The sequence below is a fragment of the Vitis riparia genome, chromosome 2, assembly GCF_004353265.1.
Source record: "Vitis riparia cultivar Riparia Gloire de Montpellier isolate 1030 chromosome 2, EGFV_Vit.rip_1.0, whole genome shotgun sequence".
Lineage (NCBI taxonomy): Eukaryota > Viridiplantae > Streptophyta > Magnoliopsida > Vitales > Vitaceae > Vitis > Vitis riparia.
Window position 1 is genome coordinate 15,904,176 of NC_048432.1, and position 23,931 is coordinate 15,928,106.

General features: G+C 32.2%; 4 protein-coding genes and 1 pseudogene across 4 annotated transcripts; all 5 read right to left on the reverse strand.

Moving 5' to 3' along the window:
- Positions 1-972: 972 nt before the first annotated feature.
- On the reverse strand, positions 973-17,635 carry LOC117930704 (thaumatin-like protein). The gene is made up of 2 exons (XM_034851356.1): positions 17,150-17,635; positions 973-1,222 (listed from the first exon to the last, which is right to left on the reverse strand). Exon 1 carries the CDS (start codon positions 17,633-17,635, stop codon positions 17,171-17,173), a length of 465 nt encoding a protein of 154 aa, XP_034707247.1. The 3' UTR covers positions 973-1,222; positions 17,150-17,170.
- LOC117905125 (protein P21-like) lies at positions 1,062-1,956 on the reverse strand. Its single transcript, XM_034818036.1, has one exon. It carries the CDS (start codon positions 1,919-1,921, stop codon positions 1,244-1,246), a length of 678 nt encoding a protein of 225 aa, XP_034673927.1. The 5' UTR covers positions 1,922-1,956; the 3' UTR covers positions 1,062-1,243.
- LOC117930697 lies at positions 5,727-9,193 on the reverse strand (annotated as a pseudogene).
- Positions 11,468-12,330, reverse strand: LOC117905115 (protein P21-like). The gene has a single exon (XM_034818025.1). It carries the CDS (start codon positions 12,284-12,286, stop codon positions 11,573-11,575), a length of 714 nt encoding a protein of 237 aa, XP_034673916.1. The 5' UTR covers positions 12,287-12,330; the 3' UTR covers positions 11,468-11,572.
- Positions 17,636-20,045: 2,410 nt separating the features above from the next.
- Positions 20,046-20,929, reverse strand: LOC117932039 (protein P21-like). Its single transcript, XM_034853087.1, has one exon. The coding sequence runs from the start codon at positions 20,895-20,897 to the stop codon at positions 20,220-20,222; it is 678 nt and encodes a 225-aa protein (XP_034708978.1). The 5' UTR covers positions 20,898-20,929; the 3' UTR covers positions 20,046-20,219.
- Between the last annotated feature and the right edge of the window lie 3,002 nt (positions 20,930-23,931).

The window sequence follows — 23,931 nt, forward strand, 5'->3', positions numbered from 1 at the left end:
TATAAGAAAAATTGATTAAGAGAAATTAATATAAAATGTTAAATAATTTTTTTGTATGAAAAAATATATTTTCTTTTATATTTTATCTTGATAAAAAATTAAAAAATTTAACCAAGTAAAAAGTTAAAACCACAATTAAAACCATAACAAAAAAAAATTACTATCACTTATTGTGATTTTGATATGAAGAATTTTAAATAAAAATAAAATTAATAAAATAATATTACAAAGATATTTTTTTACTTTTACGTATGATAAGATTTACAAAATCAATAAATATTTTATTTAGCATTAATATAAAAAAATTATATCATAAACCTCTAAATAATAAAAACATAATTTTTAAATTTAAATCTTAAACATTATTATAATTAATATTTAAAATTATCAAGTATATTATTTGTGAGATAATATTTTAATTTTTGTTCATTAATATTATGTTTTTATTTAATTTTTTATTATTAACTATTTATTATATATTATCATTTTAAGTTTAATGTGTCTAAAAAATGATTAAAATCAATAAATATGGAGAGATTAGAGAGCAGAAAAAAATTGAAATTAAAGATGTTTTATAAGAAAATACATGAGAAATGTCAAAGAAAAAAAGGGAAAAATAACAATAAGAAATATGATAGGTGGCTATGAATATGTTGGTGAGAGATAAAAAAAACGTATGAACATGGCGGGTGAAATGGAGGTGTGAGAGAGTTGATGTAAAAAAAAAATGATAGGTGTACTTAGTATACAAAATTTTTGAATGTAATTTTGGAATAAATTCAAAAGTGTTATTGAAATGCATGAATGAGTTTTTTTTTTTTTTACCCCACTTTACGCACTCAATTTGTGAAGGTAAAAATAAAATCCCAAAAATACTTATTTTATTGGTCCAATGTATGGTTGGATTATTCCCCTTAGAAAAAGTGTCATGTTCACAATAAGGGAGGTAGTTTTCAAACAGGATGATGGCTCTTAGGCAAATCCTCCTTGGCTATGTGTCATATTTCCTTGTCAAGACAATTAATTTGGACCGCTACAAGGTAGGATTAGAGAAAAGGAAATAAAATAAAATTTTTGACGTCAGTCAAGCTTCGTTAACTGGTCTTTATCCTCACATATTACATGACCACGAATATGGGCTCAACTTTATTCCTCTAGGCTTTTGGAACCCAAGGTGGATACCATTGCCTCCTAATAGTTGAGACTAGTAGAGGCATACTAGCATATGATTTAAATAATAGATTTATGGGCAGAAGATAACTTCATAATTGGTCCCGGCAGGGCATGTAAAGGTGCTTGTCTGATCGTCCTTAGGGTAGCTATAAGCATCAGGGCACCTAGTCTTGAAAAACTCGGAGTAAGTTGTAGCATTACAGCTCCCAGAATTGCAACAATATTCATCGGTCTTGAAAACGGTGCATGGGTTGTTGCAACCACCGGTAGTCTTTAGCGCAGCGGGGCACTCTCCCACGATGTCGGCGGTGCAATTGATGCCACGGGTGCACCCATTGGAAGTAGGATTAAAGGCCATAGCAACATTAAATCCATCAACCAAAGATATATCAAAGAAGTCCAAGTTGCTGTATTGGTTAAGTGCGAATTCGGCTAAGGTGTTAGGGGGTGTACCATAGGCCGTGCATTGGAGGAGGCCACCACAGTCCCCGGTCTCACACTTCCCATTCCCTGACGCATCGAAGTTGCAGTTGGTACGGGCCCAAACACGGCCTCCAGTGGTGCCGGCATTCACATTGAGGCTCCAGGATTGGCCTGAGCCAAGCTGCATGCCCCCGCCTGGGACTGCCGCAGCCCAAACCGTGTAGGAGCAATGGTTTTGGATGTTGAACGTAGCTGCATAGCTGGAGGTGAAGAATAGGGTGGTGAGAAGGAATGAGGAAATGGAGAGGATTTTGCAGAGGCCCATTGTTGAGTTTCGGAAGATAGGCTTGATGGTTGGAGTGGGGTGATCTGTGAGGAAATGGGTGGGGGTTTTTATAGGGTGAAGGTGGGCTTGGGTTGGTGTGTATGTGAAAAAACCGCCCTGTAAAAATTCCAAAAGATAGCGTCATCTTTGTGGTCGACTTCGTTGGGGCCTGCGGGCGTGGAAGAGTCGATGTGAGGTGGCCCTTTTTCTTTCCTCAAATCTTATCAACAAAAGCCGATAATATTTTTAAGAAATAAAAATAAATAAGCTTGTAAATTAATTTTTTTTAAAAAAACATATATTACATATTGAAAATACTTATTTTTAGAAAAATAAGTATTTTTTATTTAAAATATTTTACAGAGAGAAGGGTCCACTTCATTACCATTTTTATTATTTTCAGAAATCTGCCTAACCTTTGCATAAATTCATGCATACCGAATCATCAGAACAGTAGGAATGTATCTGGAAAACGTGGGTGCAAATTTCCTTTCTTGAATGAGACAGCCCTGATGTTGATCACCTTCCTGGAACTATGCCAATATGAATGACCACTTTCGACTGGGTCTATTTTCGATAATATCATAATTGAGTTTTGGTCTTTTACCATTTAAAATACGCAGAAGTATCTGACTATAGAGAAGAGAAAAATCTAAAGTATATTTTCCACTGCCATCACGAACCAACTCCGTAGACAACTAGAACATAGGCATGTTAGGCAAAACAAAATTTTAATTATTTTTATAAATAAAATTTTGTTAAAAATCTCAGACATAAAAAAAAAAATAATAATAATAAATATATATATATATTTTTTTTCTTAAAGTTGACATACACTTATATATAATATATTTTTTTTAAAAAATAATTTTCATATTTTTAATAATTATTATTTAATATAACATAATAAAAAAACCCTTAAATTTATTCTAAAAGATAATTCAGTTTTAGAATATATTCTCAATTTCTTTAAATTTAATTTTTTATATTTTAAATAAAAAACTATTTTTAAGCATAATTTTTATAAAAAAAAATTGCCATAGTTTCTTAATTTTCGAAGAAGAAAATATTAATAGGCTGGCGTGGCAAACAGGTTTTCTACAACCTTCTAGAAACAGACATCATAAAATTTCTTTCCTCTATATTTTTCACAACTAAGGGTAAAAATATTTATTGCTTGTACTACATTAGTAGTATCTTCCATTACACTTTTATTTTTCAATTTTTTGAATTAAAATTGTGATAAATGTTTTTGAAAATCATATTTAGCAACAATTTTTTTCCTTTTAAAAATTTTATAGCAATATATATATATATATATATATATATATATATAATATTTTTATTATCTAATTTTTTTAAAACAAATTATAAAAAAAAATAATACCCAAAACCCAATCACATTATATTTCATTATTAACTCAATAACCTACTGAAAACAAAGAACCAGAAAGAAATCATTGAAAATTGACAAAAAATCATCATAAAATGATTTTTTTACTTTTGGTTATGTAATTATTAAATGTTTTTTTTAAAAAAATTACTAAAAATGTTGAATTAATATTTATAAAAAGCAAGAACCTAATATAAATATGTTTATATTTTTTAAATAATTAAGACAAAAATATATCCTACTAATAGCTAAATTACTTACATTCATGTTGTTAATTTAGTAAATATTTTATCCATACCATGTATTAGTAGAGGAATTTTATTACTTATTAGGACTAATATAGGGTTATAACTTAGTGTTAAGATTTAGTTATCTACTCAATTTCAAATGAATGATATAAGAGAGACTAACTATATTTTTTACATCAACTTTTGCATGACCAAAAAAATAAATGGTAAGTTATGTTAGAAAGTGTTCTAAATTTCCAATGGGTAATTTTATTTTTTATTTTTTTGTAAAAAATATTGTATAAAATATTTTGTTTTTATAATATTATATTTACTTATAAAATAAGTAAAGTTATTTTAAATATCTTTATAAATATTTTAGGTTATAAGGGAAAAAGGTCATAAAATAAAGATAGATCTGTAAAAGTTATATGAGGTGGATAGAAATATTTGAAAGAATGGGAGACTTCAGGTGGAATAAAGGAACGGATTCATGTTTTAGAATGTAAATACAAGAAGTAGGAATATATGAGATGTTTTGGGAACTCAATAATTGTAAATGATTTTTTCATTTGTAATATTTTTTTATAGTATATTAGAATGATTTTATCTCAACTATGAATGTAAACATAATTAGTCAAATCATATTAAAACCTCATGCACTTTTCTATAAATTATTTTTATCTTTGTATTTTTCAACTAATATTATTTGCATTAAAGTTTTTATTGGCACAATAACTTACCTTTCAAATAAAGGGTTCCTCTTTCTTATTGATCAATATCCTAATTGAAGAGAAAGAGAATAAAAGTAATATCCTCTATATTGTTAGGCATTACTTAACAATATCAACCTATGGTGTTGGTGCATCCATTAGAACTAAGGGTTATGTTTGGCTACCGGAAATATTAGGAAAAAAAAAATATTAATAAAAATGGTTTTCTCATATTTTGTTTCACTATAAAAAAAAATAGAAAATCAAATCAAATATAATTTATTATATTTAAACTATTTTTTATTTTTCTTCATTTTTTTGTCCTCGGTATTTTTTTTCCTTTAAATTTTCTCTCAAATTTTTTTAGAACCAAACATAGTTTAGAAGCACAATTAAAAATAAACTAAAGACATATCAAATATATGCTTGGACAATACTATATTAAAGAAGTCCAAGTTATTGAATTAGTTATTTATAAGTTATTAAATTGGTTTGAGTAAATTTTAAAAGCAAATATATTTGAAATTTAAAATTTATTACGTAATAATTGAATGGAAAGCGTAATAGTTGGATTGAAAAAAAAAATTGTATTAGATTTAATTGATGGACGAGTCCAACTTCAATACGTATGTGTCCCGCTATTCCACACAATAAATGACTACGATTTTAATTAGTTAGACTTTTAGCCACTTCCCTCTTATTTATATGGTGTTTTCCTTGAACAAGCAACCTGTTTGGACTCTATGGAAGCTACGGGGAAGAGCGAGTCAAAGATTACTAACAAACGCCATCGCCCCGATAAGGGAACATAGCTCCAAATAGTTATTGACTTTTTGGCATATCCTCTTTCGATGTCTGTCATATTTCCTTACCAATTTTTTGGACCACTACAAAGTAGGTCTTGGGAGAAAACACTGAAACTTCGACTTTAATCAAGCTTCACTAACTAACTAGTCTTGTCCGCAAATCAATTTTCCTTGTACTCTATCCTCGACATCCTTTTACAAAAATTTAACTTGGGTACGTAACTCAAGCCTCCACCACCGCTCTTGACTCTTGAGCAAAGGTTTTTCCACACCACAATAACAGGATTTGTTTATGTTAGAGCTGAAAAATAATTTATTCACTTCTAAAAATTATTCAAATAAAAAATCCCAAAATATTTACCAATTTAATTTAAACACCATTACTGAATTCTATCATTCTCGATGTATTTAAAATATGAATTCATTTAAAAGTGATTCTAATAACTATGTTTTTAATATATAGTATTTAGAGTTTGTTTGATAATAATTATAAGAAATATTTATAAATTTTTTAATATTTAAAAAGTTTTATTTTTTAAATATTAAAATAATTAAAAATACTTTTAAAAATCAGTACCAAACAAACTCTTAGAAAACAATATTTCAACTAAATCATTTTCACGAATAATTAGTTCTAAACTTTTATAAGTAAAACACATTTAAACATTATTCAAACTTCTAATCCCTCTTAAAATCATTCGATTTCCACCATGGTAGAAATCTGATTACATGACTATAGACATGGACAAGTGCTCAAATTTATTCTTCTAGACATTTGGATCCCAAGATGGTACCAAATCGTCTAACAGTTTAGACTAGTAGAGGCATACTAACATACAATCTGTAAGAGTAGATTCATGGGCAGAAGATAACATCATAGTTAGTACCACCAGGGCATGTAAAGGTGCTTGTTTGATCATCATTAGGGTTGCTATAAGCCTCCGGACACCTATCCTTGAAAAACTTGGAGTAAGTTTGTAGGGCCACAGTTCCCAGAATAACAACAATATTCATCGGTCCTGAAAACAGTGCATGCATTGTTGCAACCACCGGGAGCTCGGAGCTCATCAGGGCACTGTCCGACTATGTCGACGCTGCATTGGATGCCACGGGTGCACCCATTGGAAGTAGAATTAAGAGCCATGGGCACATTAAATCCATCAACCAAAGATATATCAAAGAAGTCCATGTTGTTGAATTGGTTAAGTGCGAATTCGGCCAAGGTGTTAGGGGGTGTACCATAGGCTTGGCATTGGAGGCGGCCACCACAATCCCCGGTCTCACACGTCCCGTTCCCTGACCCATCAAAGGTGCAGTTGGTACGTGCCCACACACGGGCTGTGCCAGGGTTCGCATCGAGGCTCGGCCCGGACCAAGCTGCCTGCCCCCATCTGGTACCGCCGCCGCCCAAACTGTGTAGGAGCAATGGTTTTGGATGTTGATCAGCGTGGCTGCGTGGCAGGAGGCGAAGAATAGGGTGGTGAGAAGGAATGAGGAAATTAAAGGGATTTTTGAGGAGGCCCGTTTTTTCAGGAAGATGGGCTTTATGGTTTGGGGTGGTCCGTGAGGAAATGGCTAGGAGTTTATATGGAGCGAAGGTGGACTTGGGGTGGGACACTAAAACAATGTTTGAAAATTTCTATTAAGGATTTATCTTTTTGGTTTTTAGAATTAAAAAAATATAAAAACACATTCGATTGTTAATTATAAATTTAAAAGTAAAACTATGAAAAGTGATTTTTTTTTTTTTACATATATTATATTTTAATTATTTTTTAGGAATTATTGAAAAAATTATTGAATAAACATGAAGAATGTCTTAAAATAAAGTATTATAAATATGAATTATTTTTAAGAAATATTTAAAAATATAAAAATAAATTGAGAATATTCTAAGCTCTTCAAAACTTTTTATTTTAAAAATATTAAAATATTATTTTTAAAAGTTATTCTTGAGAATTACTTTTTAAGAATTATTTCTAAAAATGTTCCTCGACCAACCCTAAGTTAACGACCCTAAATGAAAATATTTTAGCAATAAGCTTTGTTAAAATCTAAAAGATGGTGCTCGACTTAGAGGCATGGAAGAGCCAATCTTACCTCATCTTTGTTTTTCCTCAAATCTTATCAAGGGAAGCTGATAATTTTTTTTCTTAAGAAACAAAAATAAATAAGCTTGTATAAAAAGAAATGTAAGATTTAACATTTTTATAAAATTTATGTTCAAACTAGTCCTTTATTGTCACATAAAAGTCATGTCAGAAAATATATATATAAATAAGCTTTTATATATAGATTTTTTATTATTTTAAAGTACATGTTTATAATTTTACATTAAAAAAAAACTAACAACATATATGCCTTGAAGATGCATTTTAAAATTAGTTAATAAAATTAATTAAAAAATATTTACTACAAAATATAATTTTTAGTAGTTTCATCTATGTCACAAAAAATGTTCACTAAACATTTATATAGTAGGAAATAAATTTTATAATCTCACATGCCTTTTCAAAGAGAGAACATATACATAACTCCCATTTTAGTCATTCCTCTCTAATTGTAACAAGTAGTATTTGTAATATAACTTAAATTAACAAATTATTTAATTTTATATTTTATTTATATGTTATATAACTTTATTATTTTAAAATTATTAATTTATTGATAAATAAAATTATTTATTTATTTATAATAGTTATCAATTTATCTTTATTAGAATAATGCTAAATCCTTAAACTTAAATATATAATTTTTTATTACAAATTAATATTTTTAATTAAATTTTAAAATGAAAAAAAAATAACTAAATTCTCAAGGTTTTAGTTTAAAAAATAAAGTTTTAATCGTCAAAATAAGGTTTTAATTAAAAAAATAAAGTCTCAATTATCAAGTGAGGTTTCAATTAAAAATGAAGTATCGATTATTAATTATCACTTTAGTTCAAAAATAAAATTTTCAACTTATATTTTGAAAAAAAAAAAAAATTATAGTGGGAGGTGATAATAAAAAGGACTAGTTTGATTGTAAGTTTTGCAAAAAGGTTTAAACTTTGGGCTACCCCAAAACTTGAGTTTTGGGTCAAAATGGCCTTTTTTAAAAAGAAATTGTAACATCTAATCACTCTTTCAAACTTATGTTCGAATTAGCCTCTTTGATGCCACATAGGCGTCATATCATTAAAAATATTTTTTTTCGTCATTTTAATTAAAGCTCATTTTTGAACTAAAATCGCAGTTGTATCATAATACAAATAAATTAATATCTTAAAAAACAACAAATTAAATATCTTAAATTAATAAATTATATAATTTTATTATTATTTATATATTATATAAGTTTATTATTTTAAGATAATTAATTTATTAATAAATAAAATATTCATTTATAATATCTTCTATTTATCAATTTATATTTGTTGAAGTAATACTAGATTTTTAAATTTAAATATAAATAATTTATTATTTAAGTATATTTTTAAATTAAAAAAATTAACTAAAATCGTTTGGCAAGTGCGGCTTTAGTTCAAAAATGAAGTCGTAGTTACTAATTGCGAGTTTCACTAAAATAATGAAAAAAATATTTTTAATGAAATGACGCCTATGTGGCATCAAAAATGCTAATTTGAACATTGAAAGAGTGGTTAGATATTACAATTTTTTTTTTTAAAAGGGCCATTTTGACCGAAACCTCCCAAAACTCGGAGAAGACTATATGATAGTTAGTGCATGCGGCGCAGGTAAACGTACCGATTGAATCATCACCTAAAGGGTAACTGAATACATCTAGGCACCTAACCTTGAAAAACATGAAGGTGTAGGCTAACAGCTCCCGGTATTGCAACATTACTGAGTATTGTTGAAAACGATACATGGGTTGTCACACCCACTCGGGTCCCTCAACTTGTTTGGGCACGGCCCGTTAATGTCGCCCGTACGAGTGACCCCACGTTTGCACCCATCAGAAGTTGGGCTAAACTCCATTGGAAGGTTGAATCCAACCACCAAAGAAATATCGAAGAAATCAGTTTTGTTGAATTGGTTTAGGGCGTACTCGGCAATGGTGTTGGGCGGTGGACCATATTCTTGGCATTCAAGGATGTAGGGACCCCTCCCCCTGATGACACGTGGCATGCATTTCTATCAGGATAAGATCCATCCGGATTCTCCCAAAAGGACACGTGGCGCGCTTCTCCTATCCGGACTCCTTCAAAGGAGAAGCACACGACACTACAACGTCATATCCGGACGACCGTCATATGTTTGTCCGGATCGCTGACCAAAGTAAGCGAGTCTTACTACGTCATTTCGACAGCCTGATACAGCCCACATTCCGCCGCCTGCAGAGCGAAAGGACAGGAATGATGACAAGTCACCTCCCACGATCTATGTCAGCCAAGTCACCTCCAAAGATCTCTGACAACCGCCCGTAAAGTAATGATAACCCTGACACCACCTAGAGGCATCATGACAAGCCAAAAAGTCTTTCATTATTAAAGAAAGAGATAGAATTTCTGTCACTATATATATGAACCTTCACACAAGGATGAAGGTAAGCTTGTTATATCTAGTAAAAGGTCAATTGATTAATCTCTCTAGATATATGGCTGACAAAACCATCGAAGGGTATGTTCGGACAACCCATTCGGACATCTTTTGCAGGTATGACTGAACCAAAATTCAATATTGGTTGAGAGTGTGCATCCATTTGGCAGCCACAGGAATCACAGGGACGCGAGGCCTCAACAAAGGAGGCCTCCACATCCACCGGACTCGCAGTTCCCCCTTCCGGCTTCATCGAAACTACACTTGGTTCTGCCCCAGATGTGGCCTTGGGTTGTGTTGGAGCTCACTGAAAGGTTCCGGGTCTGGCCTTGGTCGAGTTACCTTCCGCCGCCGGGTAAGGCGGCTGCCCAGACGGTATAGGGGCAGCTGTTTCGGATTTCGAAAATGGTTGCATGGATGAAGATGAGGAGGAAGAAGGAAGTAGAGAGATTGCTGCAGTTGCAGAAGAAACTCATTTTGGGGTTTACGCGTTTGGCGGGGAAAAATGAGGCTTTTTGGGATTTTTCGATACATCAGCTTCATTGAACGGAGACGTTGACTAGGCTTGAGGACTAGTCAAAAAAATGCAGCTGCACACGGCAGGCCAGGCCCACCGCCCCCATCAATAAATCTTTAGGGCTTCTGTATCCATGGCCCAGAATCTTTTTAAGTGTGGAGTTTATTTTTTGCCTTTTAGCTTTTCCCGTTCAAGTAATATATTAATATCAATTAAGATATTTAAAGTAAATTTATTATCAATATTCAATTTTGTTATATTGATTAATATAAATGGATTAATTTTAATTAAAATTAAAAAAAATAAATATTTTAACTTTTTCTACTCAATTAAAAAAATAAATACGATTTAAAATTTTCTTTAATTTAAGTATTGAGATTTTGATTTAAAATATTAGACAATCTTAACCTTTGAAACACCTTTTCACATCCGAATTTAAAAAAAAAAATTATAAATTAATAATGAAATAGAAAACATGATAGATGATAAAATAAAATTATCCTAGGCTTTGTTTGATATAGTTTTCTATTTTTAGATTTAACTAAATGTTGAGGGTCCAACCAAAATCATAATTTTTAATACATAATATTAGTATTATAAAACTTATATTAAATATTAAATAATTTCTTATCTAAATCATATAAAACTATTTTTTAAATCATAAGTTTTATAAATAAAATTAGTTAAATCAATATTAAAATTCTTATTGAACTTAAAAAACCATTCAATTTCTTAAAAATCAATTCTAACATATATTTATTTAATTGATAAACATAATTCTCCGCAATTAAAGGTCATGATTTTAATCAGTTAGGGCATTTCTGGCAACTTTCTTTTCTATTTATGCCGCGTTTTCCTCTGAAAAGCAACCTGTTTGGACTTCTACGAGAAGGTTTCCCGGAAAAGTGAGTCAAATATTATTAAAAAAATGCCATGTACCCCAATAAGGCAGGTAGTTTCCAAGTAGGATAATGACTTTTAAGCAAACCCTCCTTGACTGTATGTCATATTTCCTTGTCAAGACCAGTGGTTTGGACCGTTACAATTAATGTTGGATTCCAGGAAAAAATAAAATAAAATAAAAGTTTAACTTTAGTTTCCAAAAATTATATATATATATATATTTTTTTTGGTAAAAGGGTAATTTTTTATCATGAATTTTTTTATAACAAAAAAGTGGCATATTATCATGATTACTTTTATAAAAAACGATGTGTTGTCACAAATTTTATTTTATGGTAAAAAATGACATTTTATCATAAATTTTATTTAATGGTGAATATTGATATTTTGTTATAAAATTTATTTTATGAAAAAATTATTTATTATAAAATTAAATTTTGTGATTAAAAATAATTGTTTACAAATTTGTAGCAACAAACTGGTCGGAAATATTTTTTTGTGGAAAAAAAATCTTGTAACACAAAATGTTTTTTTTTTTTAACCACAAATTAATTTATAATAAAAACACATGTTTGTGGCACTGCTGATGGGCAGAAGATAACTTCATAATTGGTACCGGCAGGGCATGTAAAGGTGCTTGTCTGATCGTCCTTAGGGTAGCTATAAGCATCAGGGCACCTATCCTTGAAAAACTTGGAAAAACTTGTAGCACTACAGCTCCCAGAATTGCAACAATATTCATCGGTCTTGAAAACGGTGCATGGGTTGTTGCAACCACCGGCGGTCTTTAGCACAGCGGGGCACTCTCCCACGATGTTGGCGGTGCAACTGATGCCACGGGTGCACCCTTTGGAAGTAGGATTAAAGGCCATAGGCACATTAAATCCATCAACCAAAGATATATCAAAGAAGTCCAAGTTACTGAATTGGTTAAGTGCGAATTCGGCTAAGGTGTTAGGGGGTGTACCAAAGGCCTTGCATTGAAGGCGGCCACCACAGTCCCCGGTCTCACACTTCCCATTCCCTGACTCATCGAAGCTGCAGTCGGTACGGGCCCAAACACGGCCTCCGGTGGTGCCGGCCTTCACATCGAGGCTCCAGGATTGGCCTGAGCCAAGCCGCATGCCCCCGCCTGGGATTGCCGCCGCCCAAACTGTGTAGGAGCAACGGTTTTGGATGTTGAAGGTGGCTGCATGGCTGGAGGTGAAGAATAGGGTGGTGAGAAGGAATGAGGAAATGGAGAGGATTTTGCAGAGGCCCATTGTTGAGGAAGATAGGCTTGATGGTTGGAGTAGGGTGGACTATTCAGGAAAAGGGTAGGGGTTTGTATAGTGTGAAGGAGGGCTTGGGTTGGTGTGAAAGTGGAAAAACCGCGTGCATAAAGCCTTGTAAAAATTCCAAATGATGGCATCATCTTTGCGGTCGACTTCGTTGTGGCTCGTAGGCATGAAAGAAAGAGTCAATGCGCGGTGGCCTTTTTTTTCCTCAAACCTTATCACCAAAAGCCAATAATTTTTTTTTTTAAATGAAAAAGGTTTGTTTTTAGAAAATAAATAATTTTATTTAAAATATTTTGCAGAGACCATGCCCCACGTCATTATCATTTTTATTTTTATTTTTTATAATTTCAGAAATCTGCCTAACTTTTATGCAAATTCATAAATACCGAATGCTGAATGAGATAAACGTCGGTGGATGATGTTGGAAAAATTTATTTCAAAATTCAATGAGACAGCGTGTTGAATTATTCCAATATGATTGACCACTTCAATTATTCTGAGACTGGGACTATTTTCGATAATATCATCATTTATCATTTAAAATACTGAGAAGCAACCCAGTCCAGAGAAGAGAAAATGCAAAGTTTATTTTCCACTTAAAAGACACGTGACTGGGCCCAATGTCATGGAAAGCCCATAAATGTTGGGTTTTAGATGGATTCGTGATCCATGTGGGTCCACTACGAAGTATCTTTCAAAACTTATCAACTGAAGCTGATATTTTTTCTGAAACATGATAATAAATAAACTTGTAAGCAAATACACTGGCACAAATTTAAATAAATATATATTTTTATTTAAAATATTTTCCAGATAAGGTCCATATCATTGTTAAAATACTCCACACAACTTTAATTAAAATCATTTTGAAATGATATTTCAGGGTCTATTTGGAAATATTTTTTAAAACTGTTGTCCAAAAATAATTTTCGAAAATATGTGTAGATCCCAAAATTTATCATAATTTTATTTTTACATTAATTTTGAGCCCAATTTTAAATCACAATTACATATGTTTTTTTTTGCCCACTCACCTTTTAATTTTTAGTTTTCATTATTTCGTAAGTTATTTATTTATTTATTTATTTATTTTATTTTTTTATTTTTATTTATTCATTTTATTTGTTGTTGTTATTATTATTATTATATTATGTTATTTTTTTATTTTATTTATTTTTTGTTTTATTATTTTATTTTTCCTCTCTCCTCTTTCTTCCTTTCTCCTCCTACTACCCTCACACACCCATTCTTCTCTCTCCTCCTATACTCTCACCACCGCCACCATTTCATCTCTTCCTTTTTATTTTTTTATTTTATTTTCTTTTCTTTTCTTTTTTCCCTCCCTCTCTTCTCTCTCTTCCCCAAAATTCCCTTTGGCCGACTCCCCCGATATTTCTTTTCCCCCCAATTCCCAAGATTTTTCCCTCCATTTTTCCTTCCTTTCTCCTTTCTCCTCTTTCCTCCATCCCCCAACTCCGAAGACAGGGGGCCATGATTCAAAGTCGCAGTATCGGTCACTGACTCGGAGGGTCCCGAGGCATATCGGTCTCGGTGTAATAGTTTGGTATCGAGCGATACGTAAAATAAGTTAATTAGAAAATTCAAAAAAATATAAAAATATTATGCAAATCATAAAATATATATATATATATATATATACAATTAAATAAGCTCAAAAAATTAATAAAATAAAATTATCTCACATTTAACATTATTTAAATAGTTATAAAAGCATATGCTCAAAGTTATTTATGATAATGCTAATAAAAGAAACTTATTTTTATTTCAAATATAATAACATTTTTACTAACAACACGTACAATACAATAATCAATTCCATGTTGAATGACGAAGGGGTGCAAAATCATCATCATTAGTCCTACAACAAGTATACAAATTGGGGTGGCAATTCCCGTAGTGAGGATATAGTTGAAAGAGTTGTTCATAACTCGAATATGTTGGGTGAGATGATTGGCTTGATGATCTATAATCAGGAAATTCTGGTTTCGAAGGCTGTTCGGGATCAACACCATATTGATAGTATCCAAAACCTCGATAAGCAATGCTACTGCTGCTAGAAGATTGATCATATCCATATGAGTCACTAGCTCGTGTTCCAATATTTGAATATCCCTATGGATGCATCATTAGAAATCGATCAAAATCATTTATACTAAAAGTACTGGAAAAGCTATCACGGTCTCTAAAGTTGTGATATGATCTATCATCTACCCCTCTGAAATACGGCTTTGATCCTATATGCAAATTTTGTAAGTGCTCATCAATACGGTGATAATTTGATCTATGATAATCATGCCCACTAGAACAATCATCATTGCCGGGAAATGTAGTTAGTCTTTCCAAATGCTTTCGTTGTTCCCATATCCCTGGTCGATATCGATGATCTGTATCTTGTGTGGCATAGTAATTTTCACCTCCTTGTGCCCATGACATGCCGGGATCTACTTGACTAACATAATCGCCCCCGGTGCTACCATCTCCTCCAGTACCCTCACTAGTGCCACCAACTCCTTTATTGCACTCACTAATGCCACTATCCCGCTTACCGCCCCCATTGTCACCATCATCACTGCTAGAACTTGAAGAAATTGTTCTAAAAGCCTTATCTTTACGACGAGAATCAACATCTCTTTTTCTACCTTCTTCATTAGTGGGAAGACCTTTATCCAACCAATCCAAATTATCAGATGATAAAATAGGCTCCTCTCTTTCTCGTATCCACTCATATAATATATCATCATCATTAAATATATGATTCAGATCAATTAGATTGTATAAATATTCATTGCTTCGCTCTTGCATCAAATTCTTAACTCGAAGTCGCATATTGTAGTACACATAAACTAACTTATGCAACTTTTTCATTGCCAAATGGTTGCGCAACTTTGTGTGAATCAATGACCATGTGCTCTAATTTCTTTCACAACCTGATGAAGAACAAGTTTGGCTTAAAATTTTAACAACAATCTTTTGTAGATGTGGACCTTCGTCGTCATAGTTGTTCCACCATTCAGCTATAATAAAGAAAATGCATACTTATTAATCACTATGATATATTTAACAAAAAATGATGATGATTTCTTATTTGTAATAGATGTAAATTTATTGAGTACCTGGAAGAGATTGATTTCTTGCTTTCTTTGTAAGTGCACTTCCAAATTCTCCTTAACCGTCAACAAATAATTTCACCTACATCATTAACATTTGTTTTTGTTAATGCACATTACATATACAAAATGCATTATATAAAGGTCACAAACTATTATTATACCTCGTTAATAGCTTTTACTTGTCTATCTAAATCTGACTCTAATCTCTTGGTAACCTCCTTTAATCCAACTTTAATTTTCGGATGGTTGGAGAAATGCTTTGAATATTGGAACATTGGATTTAAAAAATATGCTACCATAAGTAAAATAATGATCAGTTTATAATAATTTGTACTTGAAAAAAATAATAAAAAATATATAAAGAATTTTTTTATTACCTACAGCATGCAAATGTCTGTGCAATTGCCTTCCCACCTTCTATCAATGATTTCCCAATACTTTTCCCACTGCTTGACCGATGCCTTGATAGCCAATTTAGCTCTATCCATTGCTTCATAAATGATTGATAGTGTGGGCTTTTTATCTTGATCAACCAATTTCAATACTTTGACGAGAGGTTCTATGATGGTTTGAACTTTCCCTACCTTCTTCGAAAATCGATCAGTTAAGATAAGGTTGGATACCTTATCTCTTAGACTTTTTTTGCTCCTATCTTTATTGAATTCACGCCACTCATTTGTTGTGCACATTCTCTTCAAATCATCCTCATAACGTATAAGACTCTCAAGTGAAATGAATTCAGTGGCAAAACGGGTTATTCTTGACCTTAATAGATTTCTATTCTTGGTGAACACTTTCATCAAATTCACTACTTTCAAGCTATTATAAATAAATCCTGTGATCATCTTAGCTTGATCTAATGTCTCCTTAATCTGCTTCATGCTTCCAATATCTTTAAACATTAAATCAATATAGTGGGCTGCACAAGGAGACCAAAACAAATGTTTCCACTTCTTCATCAACAACATATCGGTTGCTTTAAAACTTGTCTCATTATCAGTGACTACTTGAACAACATTTTCCTCCCCAACCTCCTCTACAATTTTATCCATAAGGGAAAATATGTAATTTGTTGTCTTAAGTATATTGGTAGTGTCAACTGAAGAATGGTATATCATACTTCTATCACAATAAATCATGAAATTGATGATAGGTTTTCTAGTCTTAGAACTCTAACCATCACACATGATTGTGCACCCATATATAGGTCATTTAGCCTTCAATGTTGTTATGTATACCTCAAGCTCTTGCACCTCCTCTTCCAAATATGTATTTCCAATTTGGTATCCCATGGGACCCTTGATGCCTGGACCTGTTTCTGCTATGGTGTCAGTCATTGATTGATAGTAAGGCCCACTGTCAGCTGCATTAAAGGGTATTGCATTAAAGAGAAAGAATTTAGAAATAGTTTTACCCACTTTCTTCACACATTCAGTAGAAAACAAGTTTTTTTATTGATTTCTGCTTTGATAGGAACATGTAGGGATCAATTCATTTTGGAGGTATGCTAGCTCCTTCTCTTACACTGAAGCTATGTGTTAGTTCGCGCTTAATCCTAGCATTAAAAGGTTGTGAGGAACTACCACCCTTCTGATACTCTTGTCCACTTTCTTCAAAAATTCGACGACTTTCTTTCATTGCTTGTTTCATTTGTCTTCTTTTAAAATCAGCCATAGCAACTTCCTCTATTTCATCATTAGAATTACCCTCATACCATATGATTTAAATAATAGATTTATGGGCAGAAGATAACTTCATAATTGGTCCCGGCAGGGCATGTAAAGGTGCTTGTCTGATCGTCCTTAGGGGACCTATAAGCATCAGGGCACCTATCCTTGACAAACTTGGAGTAACTTGTAGCACTACAGCTCCCAAAAGTGCAACAATATTTATCAGTCTTGAAAATGGTGCATGGGTTGTTGCAACCACCAGCGGCCTTTAACTCAGCGGGGCACTGTCCTACAATGTCAGCAGTGCAACTGATGCCACGGGTGCACCCTTTGGAAGTAGGATTAAAGGCCATAGGCACATTAAATCCATCAACCAAAGATATATCAAAGAAGTCCAAGTTGAGGTATTGGTTAAGTGCGAATTCGGCTAAGGTGTTAGGGGGTGTACCATAGGCCTTGCATTGGAGGAGGCCACCACAGTCCCACAAAATGGTGCCTATAAAAGCTATCCTCATTGAGGGCAAAGCCATCACCTTGATTGTGGGCTTAAGACTCAGCCCACAAAATGGTTGGATGGGTGTGGGCCTTGTCATAATAAGATAGGGCCAGCATCTGAAGACATTTTATTCAGTGTAACTCTTCCATTCTTCCAAAATGAGGAGGTTAATTTGAACTGTTCGGTTCGTTTAGAACCGTCTAGTTTCATCGGGTCATCGATCCGACCGCTGATTCAGGCAATTTGTGACTGGTCCAATAGTTAAATGGTTCAATAGAGTGAATCGGATCGGAAATGTGATCGGTCGACGATTGAACCGGTTGGATCAACTGGTCCGATCCGATCCGATATTTAAAATATTGGTGTGAATGTAGAAAAACCGTGTGCATAAAGCCTCGTAAAAATTCCAAATGATGGCATCGTCTTTGTGGTTGACTTCGTTGTGGCTCGTAGGCATGAAAGAAAGAGTCAATGCGGGGTGGCCTATTTTTCCTCAAACCTTATCATCAAAAGCCAATATTTTTTTTCTTTAATGAAAAAGGTATGTTTTTAGAAAATAAATAATTTTATTTAAAATATTTTGCAGAGACGAGGCCCCACGTCATTATCATTTTTATTTTTATTTTTTACAATTTCAGAAATCTGCCTAACTTTTATGTAAATTCATAAATACCGAATGCTGAATGAGAAAAACGTCGGTGGATGTTGTTGGAAAAATTTATTTCAAATTTCAATGAGACAGCCTGTTGAATTATTCCAATATGATTGGCCACTTCAATTATTCTGAGACTGGGACTATTTCCGATAATATCATCATTTATCGTTTAAAATATTGAGAAGCAACCCAGTCCAGAGAAGAGAAAATCCAAAGTTTACTTTCCACTTAAAAGACACGTGACTGGGCCCAATGTCATGGAAAGCCCATAAATGTTGGGTTTTAGATGGATTCGTGATCCATGTGGTCCACTACGAAGTATCTTTCAAAACTTATCAACTGAAGCTGACATTTTTTCTGAAACAAGACAATAAATAAACTTGTAAGCAAATACATTGGCGCAAATTTAAATAAACATATATTTTTTATTTAAAATATTTTCCAGATAAGGTCCATATCATTGTTAAAATACTCTGCACAACTTTAATTAAAATCATTTTGAAATGATATTTCAGGGTCTATTTGGAAATATTTTTTAAAACAGTTGTCCAAAAATAATTTTTGTAAATATGTTTCAAACAATTTTTAATTTTTTTTTTACTAGAAGCATGTTTAGAAACTTGAAATATTTTTAATAAAATTTTTATATTTTTAAAAATTATATGTAATATTTTATTTTCAACTCTTCTTAATATTTATATAATTAAATTTTTTAAATGATTCTTAGAAAATAAGTGAAAAAAATATTCTAAACACTTTCTTCTCATTTTTAGAATAAATAATTAAAAAACAATTTCTTATTTAAAATATTAATAAAAGTTTTCAGGTAAAAAAAAATTTATAAAAAAATTTTAAAAAATAGTTTTCTACTATGCCATATACCTTTTTCTAGTGTCATTCAAGATGTAAAAGCGAAGAGATAAGCTCAACTTTGGTGGGTGGTTCAGGCCTCTCCGAAAGCAACTCCATGAACTAACCATGTGATTTTTGGGCCTGCAAAAAATCTCTACATTTAGTTATTGACTTTTATTATGTATAAAAGTAATAGACAGACCACTAAGAAGTGCAAAGAGTAGAAAAATCAAAAAGAATTTTGTATATATACTATGCAGATACCAAATATGATAAATATCATGTTATGAGGACAAAATAAAATACCCATATAGAAAGCTTCTTCCACTACATGGAAAATTGAAAGTTTGCTCACAATCAAATCTTCTTTATTTTTTTTTTTATTGTTTTTTCCCTGAATCCTGTATGGTCTAAAAAGTCTAACAATGCGTTTCACAATGATTTTAAGAAGTTTTTTTAATTTTTTTTATATTTAAATTTTTTAAAATATTAAAAACACCTCATAAAATCATTACTAAAATTATTATTTAAAAATAAATACAAAATATGTTTTTTTTTACCACATTCCATTCTTCTCTCTTGTCGGTTTTGTAACTTTTGTTTTTAATCTCTTATCTGTTTTATTTTAATATTAAACTTGATTTTTGAAAAAACAAATTTATTTTTCACTTTATAATGATGGATTTGTTATTTAAATTGAATTCAACCTTTGGAAAAATGAGTTAGTTTTTTTTTTTTTATAAATATTTTCCATCTTTTTCAAAGTGATGTTTCATCTGCAATCCCACCAGACAAAAAAAGTTTAGAATTATTTTGATAGAATGGCTTCTATTTTTTATTTTTATTTATTTTTTTTTTTTTAATTCTTATATTTGCTCGCAAAGTGCTTCTATACCAGGTCCTACATGATTTAATAATATGTGTAAAGTCCCAAAGATTCATAAAAACATCCATTTATTCTACTAGCGTAGAAAAGTTGTTGCATGAGCACATTCAGTACACATACATGTGCTCAAATTTATTCCTTAGACTTTTGCATCTCAACATGGACGCAAAAGCACCCTAGTAGTTTAGACTGGCGAGTACATGCATACTATAGTTAATAGAGGCTTTATGGGCAGAAGATAACATCATAGTTGGTATCACCAGGGCATGTAAAGGTGCTGGTTGGATCATCCTTAGGGTAGCTGTAAGCATCAGGGCACCTAGTCTTGAAATACCTTGAGTAATCTGTAGGGCCACAGCTCCCGGAATTGCAACAGTACTCATTGGTTTTGAAAACGGTGCATGGGTTATTGCAGCCACCCTGAGTTCCGAGCTGACTGGGGCACTGTCCCACGATGTCGGCCGTGCACAGTATCCCACGGGTGCACCCATTGGAGGTAGGGTTAAAGGCCATAGGCACATTAAACCCATCGACCAAGGATATATCAAAGAAGTCCAGGTTGTTGAACTGGTTAAGTGCGAATTCAGCCAAGGTGTTGGGGGGTGCACCATAGGCTGTGCATTGGAGGACGCCACCGCAGTCCCCGGTCTGGCACCCCCCACGCCCAGCCCCATCGAAGTTGCAGCCAGTCCGGGCCCAAACACGGCCTCCAGTTGTGCCAGGGTTCACAGTCAGGATCAAGGACTGTCCCTGGTCGAGGCGCCAACCCCCACCCGGCACAGCTGCTGCCCAAACTGTGTAGGGGCAACGGTTTTGGATATTGAAAAAGGCTGCATGGGCGGAGGTGAAGAAGAGGGTGGCGAGAAGGAAGGAGGAAATGGAGAGGCTTTTGAAAAGGCCCATTTTGAGGAAGACAGGCTTTGTAGTGGTGATGGTGGTTTATGAGAAAATGGGTAGGGGTTTATATAGGGTGGGGGCGGCGGGAAAGTGGGAAACAGCTTTTATTAAATTCCAAGGAATGGCGTCATATATCTTTGTGCCCTCGTGCTTGACGTCATTCCATAGACGCAAGCAAGTCAGCTAATGGGGCCGCACAGGGTAGATGGCAGGGCCCAATGGGCTAAGGAAAGCACCTTGAAGCCCACCGTTTCAACATTGAACAAGTCAAGTATTTAAGTATTCAAGAATTCCCATCCATTCAGTCCACGTACACAAGAATTATCTAAGCGCCATCTCATTAATCTCAATCGTATTATCTGTCGTGGCTAGAACACGATATGGGGACCATTTTGAAGAAGATATCAATTAAGAGTATATATATAGATATATTTGTAACACTAAAACTACTTTTCATATCAATTTTTTTTTCTAACAAAATAAAATGTATATATATATAGTCATTTTGCCCTTTACTTTTTTTTTCTTACCAAATTTACGGTGTTTGGTGACCAAGAAAATCTCATTTTCTTATTGATTTTAAAGTCACTTTTAACAAATTTTCTTAAGAAAAAAAATAGTTAATCTCTTTATTAATTCAATCTCTCAAATTCTGATTTATTTGGGTTTGGGTAAAAACCCATTTTTCTTCTTAAACGAGCTTTAAAAAGAGGTTGAGATCAATTATGATGAGAATGTCAAGTATAATATGAAATATGAGAATATGCCATTGAAGTGAGAAATTGTTGGTTAAGTCTACGAAAGATTAAAGGACTTGAGTTAGGTAAATCATTGTACACATTACTTATTCTTTATAGTTTATTGGTGGGAAGTCTGTATTTTTTTTTTATCTCTTAGAAAGTTTTTCACGTAAATTATAATGTCATTATCTATTTTTTTTTCTTATTATACTCTTTGATTTTTTTTTTCAGTTTTAGTTTTCATTTATTACTTGTGGATATAAGTTGAATGGAAGAACAATGAGCTAAAATAGGTGTGATCATCTTTGGATATCTTGAATTTTTTTTCTATTTATTTTAATATAGATATTTAGTAGAAATTGAAATTTGTATTATTAAGAAATTATTCTTATGAATTATGTTAAGGAGTGTTGCATATGCATGTGACTTGCATTTGAAATTTATTGGAAGAGTTTGCATGTGACTTTTACTATTTGTCGGAAAGTATTTGAAGAATAAAAAAATTGTGAGAATTTTTATGATTAAATAATATGTGTTGAGGATATATTTGAATTGGTTTTATATTTAAAAGTTGAACAAAGTATTTTGAATAAAAAAGAATATAAATCAAAATATTTTAATTAGAATCACTTTGAAATGATATGTTAAAATCTATTTGGAAATATTTTTGAAATAAAGATAATTTTTTAAAATAGGTTTCAAACCATTTTTAATATTTTTTTTGAATAGAAACTGTTCGTTTAGAAATTTGAATTTTTTTAATATATTTTTTATATTTTTAAAAATAAATTTTGTATATAATATTTTACTTTTAATTATTCTCCATATTTATTAAATTAATTTTTATAATATTTTTTTTATAAAATAAGTGAAAAAAAAATATTCTAAACACTCTCTTCTCATTTTAAGAATAAATTCTTAAAAACTATTTTTTATTTTAAAAAATAAATTAACGTTTTTAGATAATCTTTTTTATTTAAATAATAAAGATAATTTTGTACCATGTGTGGACCCCGCATTTCGGCTCAAAAAATGAATTTTATTGATTAAGAAAATGACTTGGAGTCGCCACTTATTTTTATTTTATTTTTAAAGGGTAAACAAAATAAGAAAGAAAAACCCTAAGTGTGACTCCTTATTTTGGAAAAGACAATCTGTGAAAAACCGGATCGGATTCGGGGGTCAGGTTACTTATTGGGAAGGTACGGTAAAAACCGTAACACCCTTTTAAGTCCCTAAAGTCGAGTCTCTACTAATAAAATGAAGTAATCATGGCAATTGATGAGGGAATCAATGAATACTCAGAGTGATCATGCACATGTGAGAATCTAAACATGCATACAGAAAATGACCCGAGCGGATGTGGATGCGTACCTGGGCAGTGATCCATAAAGTACTATCAAGAAGTGAGGGTTAGTGCACAATTAAGGAATAATCTCATGCATGTCACAGATCAGAATAAATCAATCATGCATGGCAATCAAATCAATCAATCAATCAATCAATCAATCAATCAATCGATCATAAAATCATATATGTCGGGCTCCCACTAAAGTCCGTTTATTTTAGCATGAATTAATTCCATAAATTCCATTATTCGGAATTACGGAATTAAATTCTTGCTTATTTTAAAACATTTTAAAAGATCATGAAAGATTTAAAAATTACTTGCCGAATAGAAAAGTGGCAGCAGATTTTTACTGGAAAGTGAGACTCTTGGAACCTCAATATTCTAAGGCTGAAGGGAAATATGGAGTTGAATTTATAAAAGAATACTAAAATCCGAAAGGTTATTTGAATAAAGGAATTTGGAAAATTATTTGAAGAAATAGGGCATGAAAATAAAGGGTAATAAAATAGGAGATGGTACGTGGCCCCAAAGGTGGCCATGCTGAGAAAGTGGGGTATTCAAATAGTTACCAGATCAGATAATGGAGTTATGGGCCCTACTCACTTTTCAATCACATATATATCTTACCCATCAATCCAGCCGTTGCAAACCCAAATCGCTTTCTTAACTCTGTTGCTGATGCCATCATTTTCCTCACACCCTTCTCTTCTCTGACTTCCTTTTCCAGCACCTCAATCCTCTCTCTGTCTCCTCTTTCTTTTTCTGATGACTCCACGTTGATGTCTCCGTTGAGATACCTATTTGCATAGCCGTTTCTTGGTTCAGACAAGCAGGTCCCGACTAATGGGGAGTTTTCATTGAAGCCCACATGACCAACACAGTGATCTGCAATTGTCTTTCTCAACTTCTGGACCTCTCTCTCAGAATCAAACGGATCTCTGTTTGCAAC